General features: G+C 40.9%; 1 protein-coding gene across 4 annotated transcripts in view; it reads left to right on the top strand.

Moving 5' to 3' along the window:
* The window catches only part of LOC136855657 (glucose-6-phosphatase 2-like), a 774,122-nt gene that overhangs the window by 714,386 nt on the left and 40,052 nt on the right, over positions 1-19,684 (top strand). For all 4 annotated transcript variants that reach the window (XM_067132868.1, XM_067132866.1, XM_067132867.1 and 1 more), the window contains one exon: positions 8,794-8,958. In XM_067132868.1, coding sequence (XP_066988969.1) covers positions 8,794-8,958 — 165 coding nt within the window. The remainder of the gene's footprint in view (positions 1-8,793; positions 8,959-19,684) is intronic.

Genomic DNA, 19,684 nt, shown 5'->3' with positions numbered 1-19,684 from the left:
AACCTTTGCTGTGGATGTGGCCCTTGAGAGGCAGGTGATTAATAATTAAGAGGCGCCATCATTCCCAAAGCCCATTTGATATGGACTGAGCGTCTTTTCCCTTTTATAAAACTGCTGATATTGAAGGCTCTTCTGTGGGTACTTTCATAACAGGGATGAGCTAAATTTTTTAATGGTAAGGTATCTGTAACGTTCTCTTTATTGGCTGGACTCCAGTTTCATTAGTCTTCTGTAAAATAAAACTATTGTGCCGACTTTGTCTGTCCGTCCGCACTTTTTCCTGTCTGCACTTTTTCTGTCCGTCCTCAGATCTTAAAAACTACTGTGGCTAGAGGGCTGCAAATTGGTATGTTGATCATCCACCCTCCAATCATCAAACATACCAAATTACAGCCCTCTAGCCTCAGTAGTTTTGATTTTATTTAAGGTTAAAGCTAGCCATAATCGTGCATCTGGCAACGATACAGGATATGCCACCAGCCGGCCTTGGTTAAAGTTTCACGGGCTGCGACTCATACAGCATTATACCTAGACCACCGAAAGATAGATCCATTTTCGGTGCCCTTGATTATACGCTGTAGCAGCTGTACAGAAAACGCGATTGCACTGAAGAAACCCGCTGCGTATTTTTTACTTGTTTTTTATTGATTTCAGTTTTTGATTTTTCGAAAAATATGAAAGAAACATAGTTTACCTTGATTCAAACGTGAGGATGATGTTAGTGATAGATATATTACCAGTTCTGGCAGCCCTGGCTAATAGTAAGCAGAAAGGAAAGTGTCGGTAAAGATTATATAACTTCATGTTGAGATTTACTTGATTACAGTCCAGCGCTCGCGCTCTCTCTCTCTCTCTCTCTCTCTCTCAAGTTAAGCATTGCCTCTTAACTGTTCCATATTAAAAAGTATAAATAACAATGAACATAACGGTGTTGCTGTGAGTAAAAAACTAGTAAAAAATGTGCCGAATGTTCTTCGGTGCAATCGAGTTTTCTGTACTGCGTATATTCCTGCATGACACACTCAGCCACGGCCCATGAAAGTTTCAGCTACTTTCAGCTACGGCCCCGTGGTGGCATGTGTTGTTGGCACCTATAGCGTTGCCAGACGCACTATCATGGCTAACTTTAACCTTAATGAAATTAAAACTACTGAGGCTAGAGGGCTGCAACTTAGCATGTTTGATGAATGGAAGGTGGATGATCAACATACCAATTTGCAGGCCTCTAGCCTCGGTAGTTTTTAAGATCTGAGGGCGGACAGAAAAAATGCGGACGTACGGCAAATGTGCGGACGGACAGACAGTTAGCCTTCTCAATAGTTTTCTTCTACGGAAAACTAACTAGTATAACATAATTTGGTACGTACTTTGGAGCAGAGGCCTTTGTAGGAGTGGGGGATAAATCTGTTCTATTTTTAAACCCCTGCAATCAACATTTTCTCTCTTTGGAGGGCGCGTTGAAAAAGTTGACCAACAAACATTATTACGGCGTCAGGTTTTCCTGACTTCCGGGAGTTAGAGACGTCGATTGCACATTGGGTAGAAACGTTTCAGTGTGGGAGGAAAGTTTTCCGAAAGGGAGGTCTGCCGATGTCGTTTTCCGGGTCGTTAGATCCATGGTAATGATTCTGAAGGTTAACCTCAAATGCGTTCTTCCTTCTGGTTTCTTTTCGTTCGTTTTTGTTAGTTTTCTGTAAAAAAAAACTGTTGTGCCGGCTTTGTCTGTCCGTCCACACTTTATTTTGTCCGCACTTTTTCTCTCCGCACTCTTTTCTGTCCGCATTTTTCTGTTTGCACTTTTTTTCTTTCTGCACTTTTTCTGTCCACACTGTATTCTGTCCGCACTTATTCTGTCCGCCCTCAGATCTCAAAAACTACTGAGGCTAGACGACTGCAAATTGGTATGTTGATCATCCACCCTCCAGTCATCATACATACTAAATTGCAGCCCTCTAGCGTATGTAGGTTTTATTTTATTTAAGGTTAACGTTAGCCATAATCGTGCTTCTGGCAGCGATATAGGATAGGACACCACCGGGCCGTGGTTAAAGTTTCATAGGCAGCGGCTCATACAGCATTACCCCGAGACCACCGAAAGATAGATCTATTTTCGGTGGCCTTGATTATACGCTGTAGCAGCTGTACAGAAAACGCGATTGCGCCGATTTTTTACCTGTTTATTTAAATCTTTGTCTTACTCTTCTGCAGTAGAATGTCGGGCGTTTGCGAGTATAACACGTAGAAAAATTATTAAGATTCTGTCAGGCTTCGATTCTTATAAAGTCTTACATAGGAATGGCGTCTGAACTATTTGCCTGGCGTGCAGATTTGATGTTTTTCATTGTAACTTTTCTTTTTGTGCGTGTGTTATGTTTATATACAAGATCATTTACGATAACATAGATAGTGGTTAGCCTAAGTGGTCAGTGTTGATTCGTGGGTCGACTGGCGCAGTGGAATGTTTCTCTTGGAGTGCGTGTGTGTATTTTTCTCTGTATGTATGACGTATATAGGTATCAGGATGTGTGCAGAAGGCCTGGCGAAATTTTTGAGTGCTTATATAAGCCACGGTTGGACTGTATGAGGGAAACTGTGACCCAACTTTCATTTAGGGAATGAACCCTTGACGTTGACTACAAAGAAAAGAAAAACATTGCAATCTGAAGATGAAGAGATAAACTGATTTCGTAGGATAGGTAGCGTGAGAAGAATGCAAAGGAGTGAAAAAATGGAAGATAAGTAGAAATAATAAAAAAAGGTCAGTTTAGTTTAAAGGATGGATCAGAGTGTTTTGAGATGGTTCGGTTATATGGAGAGAATGGAGGATCGGTTGGTGAACAAATTTGACAGCTTGGAAGTATTGTGATGGGGAAAGAAAGGGAGACAGAGAAAGCGCTGGATAGTTTGTATGAAAGGTATTCGAAAGGAAGGGCCTCGTTATTCAGGAATCGAGAGAACGTGCAAGATGGCGGGAAGTGTGATGAGCCTGCTATATGGGTGTTGGAAACGGTCATGATATAGGAGTTTCCTGCACTGGGGTTCATCCATGATTCATCAGTTGTAAGTATGAATGTTTCAGCCACCCGCTGTTATGGGGAAAAAGCGTAAAAAGTAAAAAATGCGCCGAAGTTTCTTTGGCGCAACCGAGTTTTCTGTACAGCGTATAATGCTGTATGAAACTCTCACCCACGGCCCATGAAAGTCTCAGCCGCGGCCCATGAAACTTTCAGGCCCGGTGGTGGCCTGTGTTGTTGGCACATATACCTGTGCCAGACGCGCGACCATGGCTGACTTTAACCTTAAATAAAATAAAAACTATGGAGGCTAGAGGGTTGCAATTTGGTGTGTCTGATGATTGGAGAATGGATGATCAACATACCAATTTGCAGCCCTCTAACCTCAGTAGTTTTTAAGATCTGAGGGAGGACAGAAAAAGTGCGGACGGATAGTATTCTTTTACAGAAAACTAAACAAGACAACCACTGTGTGTGTGTGTGTGTGTGTGTGTGATCATGCAAGCTGAGCGAGAGATAATGCCATTCCAAGTATAAGAGAGGTTACGAGTATTGCATCGAGGCCCCCTCATGTAATCAGGCGAATCTTGGGGAAAGCATTTCCGCGCCTTTCAGCCCGAGACTTCGTTGAGAGCGAGTCATTTCCTTCCCTCATCAAAGATAGCTCGTGAGAGGTAGGAGACGTCTCAGCCGAGGGAGATTGATTGGGTTGAAGTTTCCTGCTAAGGAAGGAGGGCGGTCTGAAGGAATCTCTCCTGATCCTCAGCATTTTCGGGACCTCGCTCCTCCAAGCGCCGTTTCTTCACGTGTACACATTCCGCTCAAGACAAACATCGGGCCGAGTTTCTTCGTTCTTAGTCGTTCTTGGAGTGGCCAGCGCGGTAGTTTCTTGTCTTTTTTTATTAGTATTATTTTTCGTAATGCAATGACCGACCTTTATTTATTTTATTTAGCATTTGTTCGTTATCCATATTTAGTGTTCTCTTCATACTTTAGTTTTCTGTAAAAGAAAACTATTGTGCCGGCTTTGTCTGTCCGTCCGCACTTTTTCTGTCCGCCCTCAGATCTTAAAAACTACCAGGGCTAGAGGGCTGCAAATTGGTATGTTGACCATCCACCCTCCAATCATCAAACATACCCAATTGCAGCCCTCTAGCCTCAGTAGTTTTGATTTCATTTAAGGTTAAAGTTAGCCATAATCGTGCTTTTGTCACCGCAGCAACACAGGCCACCACGACCGTGGCTGAGAGTTTCATACAGCATTATACGCTGTACAGAAAACTCGATTACACCGAAGAAACTTCGGTGCATTTTTTACTTGTTACTTGTTGTGGGTCTTTAGAAAGAGTTTTTATTGCTTTTGACTTTCATGAGTCTCCTTTTAATAAACTCGGATTTTCTCCACGAATCCCCTTGACGTGCCACTCAACCCCTGTGATTCTCACGTCGCCCATCAACAGTGGCTTCTAAGCATAATAAATCACTTGTCCGTGTAAAATTACCCGAGTAACATCAATAAGTTAAACACTTATATTCATAAATGCGCCCAGAGTAAATTTAAAAGAAAATTTCTTAGCAAAGTAAACATCCTGAATCTTTCTTCGAGGTCACCATTTCAGGAGCTGTAGCGTTGACGATGGTAATATCATGGCAATCAAATTACAGACAGAATTTCCTGGAGTTTGACCAGTACGTCCAGTTTCAGTTTGATAATGCTAAAGAATATCAGGCTCTGTTAGATTTTTTTGAAGGATAATCTCAGTCCACTGGAAAGAAAAACCGTTGGTTAATAACTGGAACAAGTAAAAAAATGCGCCGAAGTTTCTTCGGCGCAATAGGGTTTTCTGTACAGCCGCTACAGCTCATAATCAAGGCCTTCGAAGATAGATCTATCTTTCGGTGGTCTCGGTATAACGCTGTATGAGCAGCGGCCCATGAAACTTTAATCACGGCCTGGTGGTGGCCTATCCTATATCGTTGCCAGAACCACGATGATGGCTAACTTCATCCTTAAATAAATCAAAACTACTGAGGCTAGAGGGCTGCAATTTGGTACGTTTGATGATTGGAGGGTGGATGGTCAACATACCAATTTGCAGCCCTCTAACCTCAGCAGTTTTTAAGATCTGAGGGCGAACAGAAAAAGTGCGGACAGACAGACAAAACCTGCACAATAGTCTTCTTTTACAGAAAACTAAAAATGGAACTCACGTTTAAAATCTTTGTTCATTTTAATTACCTAAAATACATATATTTTAGGACCGTTGGTCACTGGCAATATAACCGTAAAGAAATTTTTCAGTTAACAACCCAGCAAGGTTATAATAGTTATTCATTAGCATTTAGCCGTGGAGAACTTGTTCTATATCCCATCGCCGTCAGGGTATTTCAGTTTCCGGGTAATATTCGAAGTTTACTTTGCTTGTGTAACCATTGGAGCGGCGAAAGTTAAATGGTGTGGACTATCTTGTGAACTTGTCCAAACTATGTGTTCGTGCTGTAACAGATATAACAGTGTTATAGAACTTCCGGAGGGGTGAATCTACCACATTTATGTCGACCGTATCCTGCAAGGTTATTAGAATAGTTCTGCTCCACTGGGTAATCAAATTTGGAGTTGGTGTGTACAGTAATAGTGGTGGTACTTCAGTGAAAAACTATTTTTCGTGCTGAGCTTGATGGCGTTATAGAACTTCCGAAGGGGTGAATCTACCACATTTATGTGCTAGAACCTGGTGCTGCCCGTCATGTCTCCCCTACCCTCCCGATCCCCTACCTGGAGTGCCCCACCCACAGCGGACAAACAGGTTTGCAGGCGGAAGGTGGGTGTGTTATGTTCCCGTCTCCCTACCTACCCCCCCACCTGGGGCGGACAAACAGGTTTGCAGGAGAAGGTGGATGTGTTATGTCTTCCCTACCCTCCTGATCCCCTACCTACCCTGCCCCACCCAGGGCGGACAAACAGGTTTGCAGGCGGAAGGTGGATTTGTCATGTCTCCCCTACCCTCCCGACCACCTACCTACCCTGCTCCCACCCGGGGCGGACAAACAGGTTTGCAGGAGGAAGGTTGATGTGCCATGTCTCCCCTACCCTCCCGACCACCTACCTACCCCGCCCTCACCCGGGGCGGACAAACAAGAAAGATCCACTCAGATTTTATTATTATAGACTGCTGCAGTAACTTTGTGTCATCATCATTACCGCCATTATTGTTACTGTTATCACTTGATCACCTCAGCGAGGGATGCCATCATTCTCTGGCCGAAATACCCTCATTCATAAATTATGAATCTTCTAATTATCTCAACCTCCTTCCTTGTTTGCATTACAGGACAACCCTTTGTTAATGAGATTAATAATCTCGGCTAAGAGGATTCTGATACGCTTCGGTGTTCGCGGCTTCGTAAACTCTTGGGTTCAGCTGAACTTTGCATTACCTGCCAGTTCGGTATAACGTTGGAATTGACTAATTACTAATTATTGGGGGAAGGGGAACGAGGTAAACGAGAGTCGACGAGGCTTGTGTCATTCCTCTGAGAGCTTGCTTGGTTATCAGACTGAAAGCTTCCTGCTCTAAGAGACGGCGGTAGCCTTTCATATTTTAGGGTGGCCTGAAGGACAATATCTGGCGTATAAATTCCAAGTTTCCTTTCTTAATATTAGCTGATTTTATATATATTAGGCCTCCCTGCATCATACTGAGTGACTTGTATATTCTGAACTGTCCTTCTGCGTCGAGGAAAATCAAGTACAAGCATCGACTATCCCTCTTAAAATATGTATATGAATACCAATATTTTTTACTTTTATGAAACGCTAATAACTTAAGTAACATCAGACGAGAAAGCGTTACCCGCTATTTTTAAATTTTGTTTTCTATTTATCCACTTCCCCAGACCTGACTTTGTACGGGATCTGTTTTCTGGAGACGTCTTCTTCCTGTGCGGCTGTCTCTCTCTCTCTCTCTCTCTCTCTCTCTCTCTCTCTCTCTCTCTCTCTCTCTCTCTCTCTCTCTCTCTCTCTCTCTCTCTGTTGATAAAATCTTCCTTCGTTAGTTTTCCTTTATGTATTTACTTTCAGAGAGATTCCGTATATACTGCATCTTGGTCTCTTAGTTTGAGCGCCTTTTACAATATCCTGGTTAAGGTTTTAGACAAAATCTTCTTCAGTTTTATTCAAAATTATATAATTTAACGGTTTTGTTATTATATCGAAGAATTCTTGTTGCGATTAAGCAGTATTTTCATAAATCATTTTGGTTTCGTCTGCAGTCAGGGATAGGCTCTGTGCTTCATTATGTTCACTTCTTCTCATGCCTCTGTGTCATGTCTTCAGTTTTTTAGTTTTCTGTAAAAGAAAACTATTGCGCCGGCTTTGTCTGTCTGTCCGCCCTCAGATCTTACAGACTACTGAGGCAAGAGGGCTCCAAATTGGTATGTTGATCATCCACCCTCCAATCATCAAACATACCAAATTGCAGCCCTGTAACCTCAGTAGTTTTTATGTTATTTAAGGTGAAAGCTAGTCATGATCGTGCGTCTGGCAACGCTATAGGACAGGCCATCACCAGGCCGTGGCTGAAAGTTTCACGGGTCGCGGCTCATACAGCATTATACCAAAACCACCGAAAGATAGATCTATTTTCGGTGGCCTTGATTATACGCTGTACAGAAAACTCGGTTGCGCCGAAGAAACTTCGGTGCATTTTTTACTTGTTTATTGTTATCATCAGTTATCTTTTTTTAGCAGTGTTATCACGGTTTTATCAGTAATCGTAGACCCTAATGTTGTTGTCGGTTCATGTGATCATCTCAGAAGGTTTTTGACACAACACCACAAACGCTTGCTTCTCGAAAGATTGCCTTAAAATTTAATAAGATTTCTTGCAATTCGAAAAAAAAAAACTCTGTTCTATTTTAATTATTTAATAGGGCAGCCTTCGGGGAGTTTGGGTAAATGCAAGAAACCTTTTGAATATTAGTACCCCGCCCCCCCCCCCTCGACTAACGAAGTTCGAAAGAGACTTTTCTCCCGTTTGTTCGTAAAGTTTGTTTACAGTGTACCTGAAGAATTGTCGAACTGAATCTGAGGAAACTTAGGAGACATGTACATTGACTTGCCTTCTCGAGATGCTGAAATTTGGCGAGAAATCTGGTCAGTTACCGAAGCTTTGCCAGAAGTCTAGTTATTTTCCCCGTGCCAGTTTTCATCAAATTTTGTTCAGCCGTTTTTGAGATATCGTGCTAACTAACAAAGAGGTTAAGGGTCTTCGACGACTCGAATAAGGTCACAGCCGGGCATATATTTCAGCACCCTTAATGAAAGCGTTTTCCACTGCGTGATATTTTCATAACTCCTGATGTTTTTGACTCCGTTATGCAAAGTGGCGGCCGTGTGTCATTACTTATCAAAGAATTTATATCCCGTAGTGCCGTCAGTGCTTAAGGTTCCTTAAAGCGTGCCCTCGGCTCCTAGCTGCAACCTCTTTCGTTCCTTTTACCGTACCTCCTTTCATATTCTCTGTCTTCCATCTTACTTTCCGCCTTCTCCTTACAATTGATTCATAGTGCACCTTTCAGACCTTTTACTGTCAATTTCCGTTTCAGCGCTGAATAACCTCATAGGTCCCAGTGCTTGGCCTCAGTCCTAAATTCTATATTCAATTCAATTCAATTCAAAGAATTTTTATTTATTTGTGTTGTATCTCTGGCAGTATATAATCTTAAGTGTTAATACTACCGCCAACGACATTATTCTTATGATCGCCATATTCCGCAGACTGCCCGGCCGAGGTCCTTTCTTCATCAGCGTCTCCAACCTGGGCGACCCGGGCCTGGCCTTCACCTTCTACTTCCCCATCGTCATCGCCTTGCACGCTGGTCTCGGCACCCGATTCATGTGGTCTATTGTCTTCTGTGAGTGGTCCAACATGCTTCTCAAATGGTGAGTGGAGGTCAATCAGAATTTGGGAGTTTGCCTTATTTGAAGCCCAGTGATATATATATATATATATATATATATATATATATATATATATATATATATATATATATATATATATGTGTGTGTATGTATGTATGTATGTAAGTATGTTACAGGAATATGTGAAATCAGGGCTGGTACTAAACGCGGCGAAACAGTGACTCGTCTGCACTGTTATGCCGCGTTTAGTACTAGCCCCTGGGGGGTTAAATGTATTTCGCCGTGTTTAGTACTAACCCCTGGGGGATCAAATGTCCGTAAGTGCGGTTGATCCCCAAGGAGCTAGTACTAAACACGGCGAAACGGTGTAGATGAATCACTGTTCCGCCGTGTTTAGTACTAGCCCTCGGGGATCAAAATTTTCCTAAGCGAGTTGCTCATTTCACAAATTCCCTCGGGATTTCGTGAAATTCCTATTTGCTTTTATCATGACAAAGATGACCTAATTACTTTTTATTAGATTCGTACACACTGATTAAGTTGTCGTAGATAAGTATGTATAAGACGATAACACGGTTGCATATTCACAAGTATGGTTATTTATAGACGTACAAATTGCACGGTATATCTCTGGAACCGCCAAAATAAAGACAATGGAACCTTGAAGCAAAAAATCTAAAGCTTTGGAAGTATTTGCAATTACCATTTTATTTCAGTAAACAGTTAATCATTATTGTGTACAACAGAAGGTTTGTCCAATATAGGATTAGATTGCATTTGATAAAGAAACAATATAAGGTACAGTAGGCAAAGGAAATGCAACCTTAACTGATGTAAATTCTCCCTTGGTATCTGATTTGCGCTTTTCGTCAGGTGGTTCAAAGTAAACAGGTATTTATGTCCTTTACCCTATAACCATTTGAGTGTGATGACTGAGAAAGTATGCATATTAAAATTGTTATTTGTGTGTAAATTAACACATAACTTAGAGCTCCATCCCATGCCATTTCTTTTAGTAAAGTTAAGAGCTCGATCTATACGGCAGCTATTAAGCCCAGATCAGCTCACCATATTCTTTCCAGCTATCTTGCTGGAAATCTTTATGAACTCTTATGTATAATCCCTGGAGAGCCTTTGTATCAGAATGATAACTTACGGATCAGCCAGGAACTACAAGACACACAGTATTGAAATATCTGTGCCTAGCCATATTAGGTATAATAACCTCCACTAATGTACTAGCTAATTAAACATTGCACAGTGTGTTTCCACAAGGTGGCTTCGTGCAGTATAAGAAGCACTTACGCTCTTTAGTCAAAATTCGAATCAAATCTTTTGGGCACAAAAACTTGGAGGTTCGTTTAACCAGGCGCCTCGGGGCTTCTAGGTGGGGCATACCATTCAGGTTTGAGGAAGTCAAGGCCTTCTTTTCAAGCTCAATGCATAGAAATTGCCATGGGTACGTATTTTAGTCGCCTGACGTAATTACAGACTTGTTAGTTGTGACTAAAGTAGGTGGGCATGATGCCCTAGACCTCCTGCCTTATGCTTTCGTTTTCCCCGAGTCAGTTTAAGGCCGTCCAGCGCATGCGCAACTGGAGGACTCCATATATGAAAGGTTTCCGTTTATATAGGCAAAATACAAATTACTTTTAAGATTTGTCATTTCACGCTTACGCATTGATGAAGATAGGTATACGTAACGCTAGTCTGGAAAGGGTAGCTGTTAGAACAACTCACCTGTAGACAGAATCAAGATCATTTGATTGGGTTCGATGTTGTGGTTTTGACAAGCCTTCCAGAATCGGTAGCCTTTGATGAGGTTTGAATACGACATCTCTCATATTGAAGGTAGCACCGAAAAGAACCTCTGCGAATCAGGTGGTTCCGACAGGAGCCGTCTCGATGCCAAAATCAGAACTCATCTTTACTCTTTCGAAGATACGTTTACACGAGAATGTTTGTCAGTAACATTATGACTTTTTCTGACATACAAACCTTTTTCTAAATAGATTTTTTTTTCAGGGTTTGGAAGAGCGAGGGGAACTTATTTTCTTTCACCTTTCTTTTTTTATTTCTTTTCTTTTGTTTACTTGTGTTACAAGACTGTCTCTGTACAGATGTGTTCCTTAGGGTTACTGTACGTTGCTTATGCTTAGTTTCTTTAGGATTGTGTACATATATACGTGTGTATATATACATTATATATATACATGTATGTATATATTCAAATCTTTTTCTACCCAGACATATATACATAATCTGTTTAATTCAAATACGTTTTGCCAGAGTGGAATAGACCTATCCTCGTCATCGTAACATAATTAGGTTTCTTGTAGTTTTCATCAGGGATTTCCAGGCTTTGTGGTGATAAGCATATTCAGAAAGTGTGAGGAAACTGAGGTCACTGTGTCTAGTAAAGTTAAACACACACAAACATTGTTTGTGTTAGTGTAAGTGTATGTGTGTGTGTGTGTGTTTATGCGGGTGGATGGACGGGTGTTGTTTTCAACTCACTTCGTCTCCCGCATTTATTATGCAACAAAAAGTCTTTGTGCCGGGTTCACGGACTCAGGCAGATTTAATAACTGTTTCGTTTTTCTTTCACTCACTTATGAGCAAGCGCTTGAAGACGAAAGCACAGATCGTTCTCGCATGTCTGAACGTAAAAGTCCCTTCTTCAGTCCTCTCCCCTTTTTTTAATTTAGTCCTAACTTTCCTCCTCATACCTGGGTCTGGCACTGCACGACCTCTAGTAGAGACCAGCAGCTTGGTATCTGAAAGGGCTCTTAGATGTGCTGTGGGATGATTAACTACGCCAGAGCTTAAAGGATGATGATTTTGGGACGTTAGGTGTGCCGTGCTACCCTAATAGTAATTCAGAAGAATTATATATAACGAGAAGATTATCGGTAGAGCTGCTAATTCAAAATTCGCTTATATTCTTAGCTATCACGTTCCATTAAATTCGGAGATAACTCAGTCTTCAAGGCCCCATATATAGATCGTGAGTATATAACATACCGCATCAGTGACTAAGAATGTACTGATACCATTCCATGGATTAGATGCTGATGATTTTGTAAATGCTTGTTCTTGCTAAGGGGGCTTTTAAATTCCACCACACATGTCGTTCTTGTGCCTTGTCATGACAAATCTCCATTCGTCAACAGTCACTTTTATCATAGTTCTTATCGAGGCAGGTAATGTGCCTTCCAACTATTCTGGTATCCACAGGAACCCAGTTGACACTTTCACGTAGTGTTCTCTGTGGAGTTGCGGGAGGGACATGTCCTGGGCATTACAGCCAACACAAGTACAGTCCCTCTGTAGTTACCGTAGTTAGTCATGCCACCTTTCTTTGGTACCTTAGTCATGTTCTTTCTATATTCTCCAAAACGAGCTTAATTAGTATACGAGGTGGCATTCCAGTATATTCCAGGTGACCTAATCATGCCACATGCTTGGATAATGCCATTTAGAATGTATAAAAAGTATGTTGTGTCCTAACAGTGCAAAATTATTACATTTTGGTTATTCCACAAATGACAGTGTGCCCGGCAGAAACGCATCTGGCTTTCTGTGAAACCCTTCAGTAAGTTCATACTGGAGGATTGATTGATCTGTTGAAATTCGATTACTGACATGCATTGGCTTTATGTCAAACTGGCTTACGACATCAGAGGTCATTTGTGCCAAAAGTAAATGATATTTACTTTTTGACGCAAATGACCTCTGATGTATGTGTGAATATAAGATATCTCATATACATCATATGTATTATATTTATATACGTGTGTGTGTGTGTGTGTGTGTGTGTGTGTGTGTGTGTGTGTACGCGCGCGTGTAAAACAATGGGTGCCTTAAACATCCTCAGGCACGACGTAAAGTTTGAGGATGCCAAAACTCCTGGTTGTGATGGAAGATTGCCATTTTAAGTTAGCCGCTTTTGGGTTACTTTGTTGCCGATAAAAGTTCGACTTTGTTTAGGTTAACAGGATAGTTAAGCCGGCGCACGGAGGCTGAAAAAGCCTATTACCTAGATAATTAGCTTATAACGGCTCGTGATCAATATTCAATTTAACGAGAGGCAAATTGACAATGCTTGTTGCAAGAGAAGCTAAATTTGGGAGTTAAATAGGGTCCTCTCTCTCTCTCTCTCTCTCTCTCTCTCTCTCTCTCTCTCTCTCTCTCTCTCTCTCTCTCTCTCTCTCTCTCACAAATTTGCAGCCTTAACAATTGATATTCATAAAAATTCATAATAGCATGAGTCACTAAATTATTGTGAATGTAAATATTTATTAGAAATATATATACAAACGTTTGTGTATATATATATACCTATATAAATATATATATTTCTAATATATAATTACATTTACAGCACTGTGGAGTTTTTCACCAATATTGATATTTCCATGTTCCATGTTCGTTGTCTAGTGTGGTGAATATGAAAAGGTATCGTAATTGGGATATGGTTCGTCAGCCATCCAAAAACGTTTGGACCAGACAGCTATGAATGTCTTGAACGTACTGATATTACGAACAATGAGCTGGTTCTTGGATTAATGCTTGAGATTCTGTCTAATTTTCATGCTAAGGTAATCAGTGTGGGGAAGTTATATTCTTGTAATTTTATCAGTCTCATGAAGCAGGTTTGTCTTACACTTTTACCTTTTAACTAATGTCTTGTTACCCACTCTGGGTAAGGTAGGAAAAGATATAGAGGATTCCGTTATATCTTCTCTCATTATTGGAGAAATTACCTTCATGGACAGTTGATATCTATTTGAGGGTTTTAGTCATTCTTCATAAATTATTTTCATGGAAAGCTCCCTTATTCCTCTCCCCTTGTATTTGATTCCTGAATCCCATTGTGTTTCCTCAGCACAGATGACAGCTGCTGGCACGGCCTGTAAGTGCAAAATTTTACTGGAATAAACTGACATTTTTATTGTTTTCGGTGTGCAGAGAAAACTGTGTTTTCAGTAGGATATGCATGGGAAAAAAATCACAATTAGTCTAGGGACGTGTTTAGCGAAGGTTTTCTCTGCTACGTTGAGCAGGGAGGTACCTCTGTAACTGAGGAAAGCATTTCATCAGAGTCTGTTTTTTAAGAATTATACAAGTGTACAGTCTTAAGATTCTGAAGCACCGCTTCTTCTGTGTAACGGCAATGAATCACCTTATAAAACTTCAAAAGTGATTCCGCTTCTTAAACCTTCAATCTTTAGTGGGCACTCCATCGTTTCCATGGGATAGTCCGCTGGTATAGTGGTTAGTGTCGTGGCATGCCCCAAGGGCGATGAAAAATCACTGGCTCTGTATCATGATCCGTTACTGCTGCAGTGTGGGGTCTGCGGTGGGAGTTTGAAACCAACATTCTTTGGAAGCTTGAATTTCAAGTCGATGGCCCCTTTGGTGTGCTTATTCCATGTGAATAGGTTTCATCTACTAAAATAATAATAATAATAATAATAATAATAATAATAATAATAATAATAATAATAATAATAATGTATTATATGTATTTTTTAGGCTTTTTACCCATGCAGTGAAATGTTACTGCCATTTTCAAATTAGACAAGTTTTACTTCTGAACAAAACCAACTTTGAAATGTGAAATTGATCATGTTGACGACGCATTGGTCAAGCGTAAGATTGGAAATCTGTCAAGTGGTGAAACCAAAAGCCATTTGCTTTTCTTTCTCAAGAACCAGGTTGTTCTCTAGTATATATATAGTAAATATATTACTGTGTAAAATAAACAAGCAAAGACTTTCGAACACCTGAACCGTGTTCCTCAGCAGTGTTAATGTTAAAATGTAAAGCGAGAGAGAGGGTAGTCGTCTTATGAAGAACTTTGAAAAACTGGGGGTGAGGCGAGAAGATAACAGCCCATCAAGGAAGCGCTGGTTCGGGTGTTGCTAGGTCATTCCAAATTCCCCTAATGTTATGATTGTCAGCATCGGTTTCAATATTAGTCAGTAAAACATCCAAGAACTGATTTGCACAATCCTTGGCAGTCCTCGGAAAATTTTATGGCAAACACGAAGCTCACTCAGTGTCTAAGTCTGCTATCTGCGTGGAATGAGTTAAGCGTACTACTCTATCTTGAAATAGGTCAGCGTTTTCCCAGCTGACAGCCTAAGCCACTCAGCTCAGCAAAATGGAGTGATTCCCTAAATATAGCATCTGTCTTTAGCACATTAACATCCAGATCTTTTGTTAAAAAATACTTTTTTTGTGTGTGTTCTCTTGATAATTTTCCGGGTTCTTCACATCAGAAATATCAGTATGCTTACTGGACAGGTGTCCTCTGTAAAACAAATTTTGCCATTGGGTCGTGCAGAATGTAGCTTCAAGCAAACTGAGCTGTGATCGGTGCTACAATTGGCAGATTGTTGTGTATAAATATTAGATTTGCATTTCATCTGTCGTTAAGTCGAAAGGAGTTCATTCATATGCCAGCACTTGGATTTTGAATGTCTCTGTACTGGAAAAATGTTACTTATAAAAAGATGAGCCCTGGTGCACGTCACTAGTACTTTGACCATTTTCTCTAATTTTCCAACACACTCTCTGCCGAGGCTCAGTAGCTAGCAAACATGTCAGCAGCAACAAGTGAATGGACCCCGTAGTGGGTTAGCGCCGTCAGTGCACCTCATGCGGCGCACTGTAGGCATTTCTTGAAGGTTATTTGCAGCTTCCCTTCGGCCCCTAGCTTCTGCAACCCCTTTCATCCCTTTGCTGTACCTCTGTTCATATTCTCTTTCTTCCCATCTTACTTTCCACCCTGTCGTGACAAGTGATTCATAGTGCAACTGCTTTGAGGTTTTCCTCCTGTTACACCTTTCAAACCTTTTACTCTCTGTTGCCGTTTCAGCGCTGAATGACCTCATATGTAGGTCCCAGCGCTTGGCCTGTGGCCTAAATTCTATATTCTGTTCTAACAAGTGAATTTAAGTTGAATGGGACACTTAGATATTTTCCCATGACCACTTTATTTATTTGTCAGTGAAGTTGCAGATTTACTTAAATTCGTTTACCAGGACCATTGGATCACGTTTTTAAACATTCAGAAGGTTAGTCCAAACGATTTAGTCTAGGATGACAGGTAAAAATTGAAAGAAGGTGAGGTTAAAGAAGTTGGTCAGCCGGATGGGAGGTAAAAGAGAAAACAGTGCAGTAAAGGCCACCTGCAGGGTGCCGCAAAAAGAGTAGTGTAAAGCCTCTTTTACTCCATTGAATCGCGTACGTCTTTGGCCAGCTTTAGACTCGAGTTTGGGTGCATGGCCACTAAAATCAATAGTAGTTACGAACCTTATGACGTAAAACTCGATGAGTGCTTGCACGACTGGTGAGGCACAGAGTGAAACAAAGGCATTTCTGATTGCAAAGTCAAGTGTGTTCCCTCAGTGTGAATATCAGATTTGTAATCCCCTCCTTTGATACTTCCAGCTTCAGGTAAGCGGATCTCAGAAAATGTTGAATTTTTAATAATACAGTAATTCCAGTGCGGTGCACTGTAGGCATTACTTAAGGTTCTTTGCGGCGTGCCTTCGGCTCCTAGCTGCAACCCCTTTCGTTTGTTTTACTGCGCCTCCTTTCGTATTCTCATTCTTCCATCTTACTTTCCAGCCTCTCTAACAGTTGACTCATAGCGCAGGTAACTGCGAGGTTTCCCTCCTGTTACACCTTTCAGACCTTTAACTGTCAATTTCCGTTTCAGTGCTAAACGACCTCATAGGTCCCAGTGCTTGGCCTTTGGCCTAAATTCTATATTCAATTCAATTCAATCTGAATATGCCGTCTGCCGTAGACTGCTGAAATTAGTTTATTTTGGGCGCACTGCCCCAGACTTTTTTTTCTATAGGGGAGCCTTTTTTTTTTTAGAGTTGTACTTATGGACTGTTGATCTCATGTAATGTTTAAGTTCATTTAATAGAATTTCCTTTTATCGAATTATTTTATATTTGCTTTGGTTCTCTTTTACCTGCCATCCACCCAGACTTCTGATATCAAAGAGGGCTGCGATTTACCATGTGCATTCAGGGGGGCCAGGTTGCGTTCTCACTTCTTTAGCACTTCGTCTGATAACTGAAGCATTTCTCATTCCGACATCTTTTTTTTTCACTCCCTGTTATGGAGTAGAAGCCAGCTTCCATATTTTTAAGAAACATTACCCAAATTTTCCGGCGTATCGATAAACCTATCGCATGAATAGCTAGGCATCTTTTCCTGTTAGGAAAATCGTTTATTTCCTTTTGCACTTTTCATTCTTTTGCCTCTTTTCTGTTATCGGGTTTCGTCTGAGTCACTCCCACTTCCCTGGAATTTTCTGGAATGCTCCCGCGTTACCTTTTCATTCTTCGCGTCATTCTCATCATCTGATATCTGCGCTCTTAAGCTCTGTTTTTTCTTGACTCTTATTATCGAATATCTGTGCTCCGAAGCGCCATATTCTTCCTTCTTCAATGTCGTTCTTTCATGTGCACAGCTGTTCCCCATTTCCTCATTTCATTTCTTCATCTTTTATTACTCTCTCTCTCTCTCTCTCTCTCTCTCTCTCTCTCTCTCTCTCTCTCTCTGCTCACTCTAATGCCAGCCAGGAGCCTTTCAAAGGATTCCCACAGTAATCGAATAGCTCCGGCAACTTTCCCCCGCTTGATGCGAACTTGCAGAGTACGCCAGGAGGAATAGCTTAGAAGAGGAAAGAAATTCGGTCTGGAAGGAGGGAAAGAAAGAGAAGCGGACCAAATGTTACGCAGCAGGAGCTTAATCTCATGCTCGTCCAGTGTCATATTGGTGACGATGGTAAAAACGTGTTTTGTTAAAACTAGCATCGTAAAACCCGCGAGTCTCCCCTTATTAAAACCAGTAATTAGGCTGGATTGGATATCAGACCGTGGCATTGCAAGATCTATAAGTATCGCTCGCCCTCGCACGCTGTTGAATTCAAGAGAGGCAATGTGGCAATGGGGAATTTGATGCCTTCGTCGCCTATTAATGTTCGTTAATGCAGTAAGTTCCAAAGGCGGCAACTTGATATCGTACTGAATTCCAGGTAGTTGCCATTCCTGGTAATTAGGTCCTTCGCTTTTCCTCACCTACGCGTGTCCTGATTCCAGGGATATGTTTGTTACCACGGCACCCTTTCGCGTAAATGATTAGTGAGCTAATTAAGTTGTTGGGTCTGGGGTTGAATTCCAGTATATGCGTAGGTGTCAGCCAGTTGTCTCTAGATCAGGTGACACCTTCTGCCGATCTGAGTTGTCACCAGATCATATGACACCTGCTTTCTGCATGTAAATTTATCTTGGATGAGACGGTGGCGAGGGCCATGTGCTCCGACCCAAACTCTCAAGAACCTCAAATTTATTTTTGAGGTTAATACAGTTCTAGCTTTTAACTCAGTATACATGAATGTTGTAAACTGAACGGAAATTTTCTTTAATAACCAAATGTATAATTGTAATTATTGTTATTATATTATCTCAGTAGATGAAACCTATTCACATGGAACCAGCACACCAAAGGGGCCATTGACTTGAAATTCAAACCTCCAAAGAATGTTGGTTTCAACCTCCCACCACAGACCCCACACTGCGGCAGTAACTGATCATGATACAGAGCCAGTGATTTTCCATCGCCCCGGGGGAGACGCGAACCCGCGACATCCGAGTGGCAGCCATGACACTAACCACTAAACCAGCGGACCAACTAGTCTTTCTGAGAAGAATGGGAAAGAGTGAAAAATAGGAAATGATGAAATAAGGTTCTGTGTTTCCAAAACAACCTCTGATTTTATGTAGAGACTGAAATAAAGTACAGTTGTAGGCATTAGAGGAGTTGGTTTCCAAAGTACCTTGATAGCGTTTCACCTCTCTCTCTCTCTCTCTCTCTCTCTCTCTCTCTCTCTCTCTCTCTCTCTCTCTCTCTCTCTCTCTCTCTCTCTCTCTCTCTCTGTCAAGGTCATAACGTGAATGAATCGAATTTTTCTTATATTGCGGAGAAATATTAGGTAATAAAACTTGACATCAGTGATCAAAATGACATAATGATTAGGAAACGTGTGAGATGACGCACTGTATATTTTAAAATGAAGTAGTTCTGGCGCTGTTACCTGGCATGAAGTGATCTACAGCTTCAGAAAACTTGCTTGAGAATTCATTTTCGTTGACTTGTGCGTTGTGCTAATAAGACTGATGAACCTTTAATGATGGTGGATGAAACAACCAAGGTTTGGGAAGCTTTCTGCACAGGGGGTTCATTCATGATCCTTACATTAGTGTATGAGTGTTTGATAGGTATTGCTTCTGGATTTACCCGTTAGGGGAAACTGCTTAATCCTGAATTTGCATATGTATATATATATATATATATATATATATATATATATATATATATATATATATATATATATATATATATGTATGTATGTATGTATGTATATATGTATATAATTACATATGCATATTCAGCATTCCCCGCTTCACCTAACAGGGGTAACTCCATAAAAAAACGGCGCAGTACCTCTCACATACTCATATATTAATGGCAGAATCATGAATGAACCCCCTGTGCAGAAATGTACAAGGCAACCCAAATGAATTATCAAGCAAGTTGTTCATTTTAAAGTATACAGTACCTCATCTCCCACGTTTTCACGTTTCCTAACATTTATGTAATTTCGATCACTGATATCAAGTTTTATTACTTAATATTTCTCCGCAGTATAAGATAA

This window comes from Macrobrachium rosenbergii, chromosome 32 (genome assembly GCF_040412425.1).
Source record: "Macrobrachium rosenbergii isolate ZJJX-2024 chromosome 32, ASM4041242v1, whole genome shotgun sequence".
Taxonomy (NCBI): Eukaryota; Metazoa; Arthropoda; class Malacostraca; order Decapoda; family Palaemonidae; genus Macrobrachium; species Macrobrachium rosenbergii.
This window is presented reverse-complemented; position numbering and strand designations above follow the sequence as displayed.